The sequence below is a fragment of the Sander lucioperca genome, chromosome 1, assembly GCF_008315115.2.
Source record: "Sander lucioperca isolate FBNREF2018 chromosome 1, SLUC_FBN_1.2, whole genome shotgun sequence".
NCBI classification, from domain to species: Eukaryota; Metazoa; Chordata; class Actinopteri; order Perciformes; family Percidae; genus Sander; species Sander lucioperca.
Genome location: NC_050173.1, coordinates 19142616 through 19152791, shown reverse-complemented (window position 1 = coordinate 19152791; position 10176 = coordinate 19142616). Strand labels below are relative to the sequence as shown.

General features: G+C 40.3%; 1 protein-coding gene across 4 annotated transcripts in view; it reads right to left on the bottom strand.

Moving 5' to 3' along the window:
• Window positions 1-10176, bottom strand: part of LOC116038008 (trichohyalin-like) — a 108308-nt gene that overhangs the window by 42835 nt on the left and 55297 nt on the right. For 3 of the 4 annotated variants that reach the window (XM_035999845.1, XM_035999850.1, XM_035999852.1), the window contains 5 exons: window positions 8983-9150; window positions 7107-7286; window positions 1302-1385; window positions 780-947; window positions 553-636 (listed from right to left, as the gene is read on the bottom strand). In XM_035999845.1, coding sequence (XP_035855738.1) covers window positions 553-636; window positions 780-947; window positions 1302-1385; window positions 7107-7286; window positions 8983-9150 — 684 coding nt within the window. The remainder of the gene's footprint in view (window positions 1-552; window positions 637-779; window positions 948-1301; window positions 1386-7106; window positions 7287-8982; window positions 9151-10176) is intronic. The other variant, XM_035999847.1, reaches the window with a different exon arrangement.

The window sequence follows — 10176 nt, the reverse complement described above, 5'->3', positions numbered from 1 at the left end:
CTTAGCTCTGACTTTCGAGGAGCCTTTGAGCAAAGTGCTACTGTTTCCACTGCTCTAATGGAGCTGCTCAGTAGCAAACTGTAGAAAACTGTTGCTGGTTTGGGCACTTCCCTTGAGTGGTTGTGTGCAACTCTGTGGGTGTGAAACAGTTCAATGTTGGAAAAAATACAAACACAGGGGTGCTCACTCAACCTAGCCTCAGCATATGAAAGGAAAAAAACAAAAAAAGACAGGTTTGAAACCCTTGTATTACTACCTACAATTGAATATAAGCCCTGAGACAAATTTAAAACCCCCAAAAAAGGAAACAAATCTAAAAAATCCTATTCTCTCATGGAACACAGTTGGAAGATGCTAAATTAGCAAAGGGACAGACATGTTCGCTTATAAATTGTACTGTAAGCTAAATCTGCCAAAATTGCAATATTGTAACCTTAATAATCAGAGAACAGTTAGAGAAATACAGCCAGAAAAGCCACAAAAAGAAGATGTATAGATATAAATGGTAGGAAAAGTGCAAATCAACATGCAGACACAAACAAGCCACCACACCTGTTCCGGTTTCCTTTTATGCTTTTGTTCAGCGGCCTTCATTTCAGCTCTTAACTGCAGAATTAACTCATTTCTGCTTCGGACCTGAACACAGAATATATATATATATACAGTATATAAAATATTTGGTTAACAACAAAAGCTTTTGCTACACAGCTCTGACCTACACACACACACACACACACACACATACACACACACAGAGAGAAAGACAGAGAAAGATGGACCTCCAGGTGCGAGGTGTGGAGTTTCTCATGGCTCAGAGCCAAGTCAGCCTCCAGTCTCTCTTTGGTCTGGTTGAGGTGGAGAGACTCTCTGCTCCGGTCCTCCATCTTGGCTCTCAGCTCATCCCTCTCCTCGCTCAGTTTCTCCAAAGCCTTCTCTCTTTGGAGCAACTGGGAAATATGCAATCAAATTGAGCCACTTCAGTCAGTGCTACAATCCTACAGTACTTTACGGAACCCACAAAAAAAGATTTAAATAACACCCTTAACTGCTAAAGTAATACAATAATGTTAATTCTAAGCTCACAAAACCCACTTAACAGTATCTAGTGTGCAATAGATAAAAAGCATAATTTAATTTATTCTAAATTTGAATTCCAATATCAATTAAAAATTACAGTACAGTACATTTATTTGATAGTGGAATTAGCAATACAATGTTCTTTAAACACAGTTAACATTAATATGAATCATGAGCATTAACATTTCTTTCAATTTGGTGAATAATGAAGCTGTTGTTCTAACCTCTTTCTGACATTCAGAGTGCTGCTTCTTACTCTCTGTAAGCTCCTTCACCAGTGTGCACATGTTATTTTCCCTCTTCTGAATCTGAAAACAAAAACACATTTCTCATGGTTTGAGATTGTTGGACGATGTTTTTTTTATTTTTTTTATTGCGAAACGCAGGTGCTCTTTTTGATGATATTCTGACATAATATAAAGGATCATATCTCCTTGAATCATGGCAACACAAACCATATCTCAGGAAGCAAGGGGAACTTAAGTCATTGGTTACAAAACTTGAGATAAAATATTCCAGTCTTGTTTTCATATTTGTGTTTAAGGTAGCGGTGGTGGTGGGTGGATTGGCGCTACATACAGAGAAACAGTTGTTTATGCTTCTCTTAAGTTTACAGTATGTCTGACGATTGCTTGTGTTTGTCTGTTTCCTTAGTGACCTTCCCTAATTACCCACCTCAGTTCTATGCCAAGTGTGTGTGTGTGTGTGTGTGTGTGTGTGTGTGTGTGTGTGTGTGTGTGTGTGTGTGTGTGTGTGTGCACACATGCTTTTGTGTGTGTGATGCCTCAAAACTTTGTTGGGGAAATATTTTAGACATTTTTTTTTTTTTTTAGCTCTTCTGTCTGTGTTTAGCAAGTCTGCATTTTTTCATGGTTTTGGTCAGTCAAAATGGCCAGGTATCTTTTTGAGCCAAAATAGGTTCCTAATGTATTTTGTAATATTTTTGGAAGCACTTATGTCTGACTAAATTTTTTGTTAAGATGCTAAGGCTTTCCTTTAAGCTTTAGAGGTTGAAACCAGGAAACTTCCAAAAAAAGAGGAACTCCTATGTCTGGGAGTTAGGGACACTGGACAGTTGTAATATATAGGTGAGTTCATTTTCTGTATATACTGACTAACATGGGGATCAAACCACAGCCTTCTCTTATTCCACAACATAAAATAATAATGACATTATAACTAATATGACTAAAAATAATAAAGAAATTGCACTTTTCACTGGGCTGCACATTCATTACAAACACATTTGATACATATATCGAAAGTGGAAACTATATATGCACACGCACGCACACACACACACACACACACAGTCTTTAATGCCAAACTGAATCAAATGCTTGCTCTCTCTTTCTCCATCCCTCCCCACCTCCTGTCTGTCGTGCATGATCCAGGGATTGTTTTGACCAGAGTTGAGGGCTCGTTTGTAACTGTCCTGAGGGATTGATGGAGTTAACTTGGCTCTTTGACCTCGCACCTCTGGCTGTCGGCGACCAGGCTCGCTAAACACACCAAACCTGAGCTACGGCAAGGGGTGGAAAAAAAAACCAAAAAAAAAACACTGCATACACACTGCCATGCAAGAAGCAGCTAAATCACAAATGAGTGCTCATGTAAACATGCAGACTCGTTTGAATAGGTACTACCCTCGACGGGAATAATATACGAGGTTGTGTTTTGCATTCAATGGACATCAGATAAAATGGAACACATTTGCGTACACACAAAAATAAATGACCAAAACATTCATTCAATGGAACAAATACAAGTCATTCCACTTACCCATGGCAAACACAACACTAAAATTATGCCCATTTTTAAAATCTTAGCTTGATGTATCTTGAGTGTGTGTGTGTGTGTGTGTGTGTGTGTGTGTGAGAATTCCCAATGTGAGTGTGTGATAGGCAAAATGGATGTTGATAAACACCGGAGGATGTCGTCGTGTCAAAACAGACAACTTGTCAAAACGACACTCTAACTAGGTCAATCACAAAGTTTAAGGAGAAACTTTGGAGTGGAGCTTTGGTTTATGCATATCTCTACGTGGATGTCTATGCGTGTCTGATAAGCTTCTGAACGAATCTGCGGGAGGGGACCTCCAATATCGAAGGTATTTTTAAATCAATGAGCTCTTAAGTGTATCTCAGTCTCAATGTGTTCACACATACGCACGCACACAACACTCAGAGAGAATCCCTACTGACAGGCAATGACAAGATAAAGAGAGGGAGAAATAAAGGGGGAGAGGACGACAGGAGGGGGAGAAATAATATTTGAACAGTTGGGGGTGGGGAGAGTAGTGATGGGTGGGGGGGGGGATGAAAGGGAGAAATGGCAAGGCAAGAAAAGAAATGAGCAATAAGAGAGATGAAGAGAGAAAGCAGGGAGAGAGAAAGACTAAGTAAGCTATTCTGATGGTTGTGAAGCATTGTGAGCGGGACCAATGTCTGTCCAAGTCCAACCTTAAAGGCTTGAACAACCTTCTACAACACTGCTTGTACTGTTATTTCTGTCTCCTTTCAGTCTTGTTTGTTTTCTTTCCCCCCCCCCCGCAGCCCCCCTTGTCCATTTCAAAAAGTGGACAATGTAAATGATCATATCCAGCACGCTTTATACAACAACTATGAGTGCATATACTTTATGTCCCAGTGGGGATGCTGGAGACGCACTGTGCTGGAGTGTTAACAATAAATAAAATGATTGGACATCACACATTGAACTAACATTCACAGAACGTGTTGTCATGCTGCATCTTATAAGATATACATAGAATTGAAAATGAGTAACACACCAAGTTCTCACGCTGCAGCAAAATGGAACAAAAATGCTTAATACTTTCAGTGGGTTTTTTTTCTTCTCTTCTGCTCTGAATAGTCGCCATGCGGATTTGAGTCATTGATCAGCTCCCACTAGTGTATTCAGAATAAAACAATAAATAAATAAAAAACAAGTTGTGATAGGTCGGAGAGAACCATCAGATGTAAAGGCCTTAACCTTCACATGGCAATGTGAAAAAGCTGAACCCCCCCGAACAAAACTAAGATACATTATGGCCAAATGCGGCGATAACTGTCCCAAATGTCATTGCCACGGCCCAACTGAAAACTCTACCCATTTGATCACAAGGTATCTCCCATTATCCCTTCTCTCAACTTTCCTTCCTCCCCACATCCTACAACCTCTCTCCCGTTTTCCACATTTCTCACACTAAATCCATCCGTCTGCCTCGCTCACCCCTCTTTTCTCCCTCCTGTGTGCATTTATGACCGTAACATTTAACAGAGGAGCCTCCAGAGAACCGTGCATGTGACTTCAGGTTCTGAGAAGATGAAGCAGGTCATCTCTGAGACAAAGCCCCTTGTCATGTTAATGGCTTCACTACTTTCAAGCTCCTCAGTGGGGGAGTTTGGAACACTTTAACCACATGTTAAAACCACAGCAACATGTGGCCATTTGCATGACGGTGATGTGTGTGAGTTAGTGAGGTGGAGAGAACTACCAATAGAGATGGAGAACAAGTAAAAAGGGATACAGATAAATAAAAGATAAGGGATTAAAAATTACATTAAGGAGGATTTTGGGCTTGAAAATATTGTTACGCAAAAGCAAAAGCAAAAGCAAAAGCACATCATTTTTTTTTTTTTTAACATGTTGATGATGTTGATGTCGTGATTGGTCGAAATCAGTGTTAAATGATAACACAGTTAAAAAAACAGAAACATATTTGCATTGATTTTTATTACCCCCTGGAAGAGACAGTTGACCCCAAAAATCAAAATACGTATTTTTCCTCTTCCCTGTAGTGCTATTTATCAATCTAGATCTGTTCTGTGAGTTGCCCAGTGTTGGAGATATCAGCCGTAGAGATGTCTGCCTTCTCTCCAATATAATGGAACTAGATGGTCAGCTTGTGGTACTCAAAGTGCCAAAAAAAAAATATTTGAAAAACTCAACAGTAAATCAGGACCCGGTTTCTCAAAATTCCAGTTACTTTGTCGCGAGCAGTTTCATGTAGGAATTATTTTCTTTCTACCGAACTACACCCGCCAACCATATCACTGCACAGAAGGAAGCTTACTCTACTTCTTGGTGGATTAAGCACCACAAGTCAAGTGCCATCTAGTTCCATTTTATTGGAGAGAAGGCAGACATCTCTACGGCTGATATCTCCAACAATGGGCACCTTGCACCAAAACAATCTAGATCAATAAATAGCACTACAGGTAATTTTTGTTCTTGGGGTGAACTGTGCCTTTAAGTCAGACCTCTCCTCCCTCTTCTCTACTCCATGTCCTATTCTACTCCCCAATTCAGTGAATTAGAGCTAAAAAAAAAAAAAGGTGAGTGTATGACTCTTTATTTACGTAAAAGGCAAACTGCTTTCCTATTCTTCTGAGCAAAGAAGCCTAAGTGAGAGGGGGAGAGAGTAAGAGGGAGAGTGAATCAGTAGCGTACACTTCCGATGAAGGAAAGCGTGTTGACAGTATTTGTTCAGCTGTGCTAATGTTAGGACATTTAGCGCTGCAGAGGAAAATAACACAAAAGTTCTCTCAGCTCTCAGTTTCACTTACAGTATATTCAAGTGGTAGCAGGGACACTCTATTTTTAATACACACCTACTGATACTTTCGTCCATACAATAAAGGAATGAAGTGTGTGTGTGTGTGTGTGTGTGTGTGTGTGTGTGTGTGTGAGTGTGAGTGTGTGTGTGTGTGTGTGTGAGTGAGAGAGAGAGAGCGTAATAGATCAGAGAAAGAACAGTTTTAGTGCATAAAGCAGGGCCAGATGTGGAGCAGAAACCAGATCCTTGGAGTGTGATAGTCCAACACACACACACACACACACACACACACACACACACACACACACACACACACACACACACAGGCATATAGTATAACTAATTGCACACAGAGTACATCCACAACAAAACACACAAATAAAGATTTGACCAATCTTACATATTTGTACAGTGCAGACTTGTGAAATACTAATGCAACAGTTTGCTTCCATCCAGCAGGGTGGCAACTGAATCAATGTTCATTCCACAAGAGTGAATTATGAGAGGTCAAAAATATGCTCTAAAATGTTTAATTAAAAAGTGTTATTTTATCCAAAGCCCATTTGCTGTGATATAACATGAGCTACAGAGCATGTGATCTTTCAAATGAGCACACTATAAACTCTGACTGTAACAAAGCCTCAGTTAAAACCGACAAAATAATGACCCTTACCTTAAAAATATTCTAAAATCAGTCAGTCAAGCGGGCTTGCAAATGAAAAGGACTGAACCTCATTGTGTGCAGCTTTCCTTTTTTTGTACAAATGCAAGACCTTGAAAATCACCAATGGCTTAGACAAAGGTATATTTCCAACCTGGTTAATGGAAGATTAAATACAAACCAGTGGGCTCTAACATATGCTTATGGTATGTTACGAAAAGGGCAGATCATAAAAAGGTCTAACAAGCAATATAATATATGAACGTGATTTTTGAGTTGTACTGTAGTCCTAGCTGGGGGAAAAAAAATCCCATTTCAGCAGAACAATACAATTGTATGTCAAGTCTGTCTTCGTCAAAAGTGTGTTTTTATATTAAGGCTCTAAATATCAGAACATCCCATTACCTATTATCTAAAACCTTATCATCAGGTAGAAATAGACAATGCCTGTCACAGTGAATATTACATTTGAAAATTGAATATTTAAATGAATCCCTCACCTGTACGACCCTTCTTATCAGCCCCATTGCGGTAAAAGACAATGCATTACATTAAAGTGAATATTATATTTCATCTCCATCGTGTAGAAATTGCATATTTTCAGTTTAACCCTTTCTTCCTGACATTGTCCACTTTGTGTTAGTGAAAGAACCCGCTGATAATGTGTCAATGTCAACAATACATCGCCAACAACAGGGAGGTCAAATGCACACGTCTAAGTGTTACAATACAATGGCAAAAGTTAGAAGTTTTCCAAGAATTTATAATTCAATTTTGAATGAAGACCTTGAGGAAGAAACCAATTACCTTCTTTTCAGTGGTGTGACGCACATGTGTTATCTCCTGCTGCAGATGCTCTATCTCTTTGTTGGCATAGTCCAACTGGTCTTGGATCTGCTGCCTCTGCTGTCTTTCCGTGTCCAGGCTGGTTTTGGTCTGATCCTGGGTTTCACTGATGTCACTCAACATGCACTCGCTGGTTTGTAACTGAGGGGAGAGAGATGAATAAGTACAGTATTTCTGGTTTGAACCCCCTCCAAAAGGCTGAGAGAGGGACAGTCATAGGCAGGCGGGCAGCTGTAGCGAGAGCTGAAGAGGAGAGAATGAGAGTGGGTGAACCGTTACAACACGATCCAAGCAGGACGAAAAGCAGATGAAAGTAGAATTTAGGGACGATCGCCTCGGCTCTGTCTCCATAGCAGTGAAAAGGAACATCATAAAGGCTTTGTGCCATGCTGGGGAACTCTACAGTTTCTGCTTTGACTCAGGACCAATACAACTGCTTGACTACACATCATAAAGTCGTAGGACACTAAGTGTAGTGTTTCTCAAACCTTAGGACAAGGCTCATGGAGAGTCGTGGTCCTTTTTCTGCGCTCCGCATCAGAAAAGAGAAAGATTATGCTATTATTAGCAAGGGTTCTTGGAAAACCTCACATTTCTTTAATGCACTAGGCCAATCTCATGTGCACACACCACTGCTATGGCTGACAGAAACCAGTGTCAAATGGCTGCTGATGTAAACAGTTCAAAATGTCTGATGAGTCACTAATAATACTTAGGCTGTAAAAGCATAAATAGTACCGTAACGTCTAATATCACTGTGCATCTTGTCTGCACCATGCTGTATGTCAGCTCCTGTTTAGTTGTGTCGATCAGCTTTTTGTGTCAATTGTGCAAATGAATTTGGACTCTGATATGAACCAACAATACACCAATGATGTCCTTAAGGTAACAGGAAAATGAAGCTAGTGTTATAAAAGTAAGGCCATAAAGTCATAATCTAAGAGTCTTTCAAGTATTGCCTAAGTCGAGTAACTAACATAGTTTTATGTTGAACATACTTGGTTTAGTTGGCTGCCAGGCACCTGCACCGAAACACTATGAGCAGATGAATGACTTGGCTTGGTCAAGGACACAGTAAATGGGTAATTTAAGCCTAAAACATATCACTGCCACGAGTCACACTGATATACCCAGAGGGGGCGAGAGAAGGAAGTAAAAGAAGGAGAGAGAAAGAAATACTGTGGGAGTGAGACATTGAGAGAGAATTATAAGAAAGAGGAAAAGGACAACGAGAGAAACCTAAAGGCCATTCCATTCATCATGCGTATGACTCTTTAATGTTCCCATACATTACCATTGGTTCTCATTGGGGTGAGGGTGAGACTGGACGAGGGAGATGAGAGAGGAAAAGAAAGGCAAGAAATAAAGAATATAACGAAAAAATAATGAACGGACAAAAGAACGAAACAAAAACAGTTAACCCCTTCCCCACTCTTGCTCCCTTCTCTTGGCTAAGTGATATTCACATGAACATGGTTCTTTACTGTACAATGAAGCAACCCTCTGCGGAGCTAAGATGGTGGCGATGAGTTATTAAATATGGAGAGAGGGCGAGAGAGGGAAGGCGGAGGAGGAGGGGAAGAAGGACGGATGATTAACTGTGAAGGAAGTAAAAAATGAGGAGAATTCCCTGATGTACCTGACTGGATTTGATTTAGAGAAGGTTGCCCAATTCTGTTCCCTATTTAAGTAGAGCTCCCCTCCTGTGTGTGTGTGTGTGTGTGTGTGTGTGTGTGTGTGTGTGTGTGTGTGTGTGTGTGTGTGTGTGTGTGTGTGTGTGTGTGTGTGTGTGTGTGTGTGTGTGTGTGTGAGAGAGAGAAAAGAGTGTGCTACCTACTTTGCTCTGCAGTGAAGCCCGGCTTTCTTTGAGTTGTGCGATGTCTTGGACCAGCTGTTGTGTGTGTTTCTCCTTCATAGCCAAGGTTCCCTTCAGAGACTCCTGTGTGGCTCGCAAACCAGCCACATCCTGGTCGAGGTGCCTCACATGCTCCTCTCTCTCTTTCATCTAACACACACACACAACCATGGACAATGAACCAGTCTGTACTGTGCGCACACACTACTACTACTACAGCCTGTAGGTTGTATCTGCCTTGTGTCTATGCAGATGCCAAACATGCAAACAAAAGTAGTATGTGTGGCGGCAACCTTTCACATTACTATTAGCTACTTACTACAAAGTTAATAGCTTAATTTGTAAATTTGACATTATGCTTACATGTTGTCTATATTATTTGTCGCTTTATTTATTTGTCACAAATATTTTAGCTTGTTACACCCCTATGCGCCCTACAGAAGTAATAATTCTAATTATTTTTTTCTTTTTTTGGGGGCATTTTAGGCCTTTATTTTCATAGGACAGATGAAGACATGGAAGGGGAGAGAGAGGGGGAATGACATGCAGCAAAGGGTCAAACCCACAGCCGCTGCGATGAGGAGTAAACCTCTATATATGTGCGCCTGCTCTACCAACTGAGCTAACCCAGCCACCTAATTATTCAAATTCTTGTACATACTATTGGATAAGTACAAGAATATATCTCACGCCAAACATCTTGTAATAGTCAACATCTTGTGCGCAGCAGATCTCCAGAGCACCAGTTCTAACTGATCACTGTGGGAAGTCCAAGTGTTGTTGGCAGATGTTCTAAAGATAATTCCATGTGGAAACAACAACTTTGTCATGTTTTTTGTGAGGTCCATTAGCCCCTGATATTTTGTTTGGCAAATAATCAAACTGTAGTCTAATCATGACTGTGATATTTATAGTAGCATGTAAAACTGAAACATCATTATTCTCATCATCAACCTCGGCAAATTTATCACCTACAGCAACATTATTTTTCACTCTGACACAATAAAACATATTTATGTATACATGAAAACTACAACAAAATAAATGTTGTTGTGCCTTACTGTACACAACATAAAGCCTGAGTTATTATTGGGGGGATAGAGACTGATTATTTCTAAGGAAGCAGACAGTGGTTGAACTCCTCACCCCGTGCATGAATGTGAGTGTGTGTGGGCG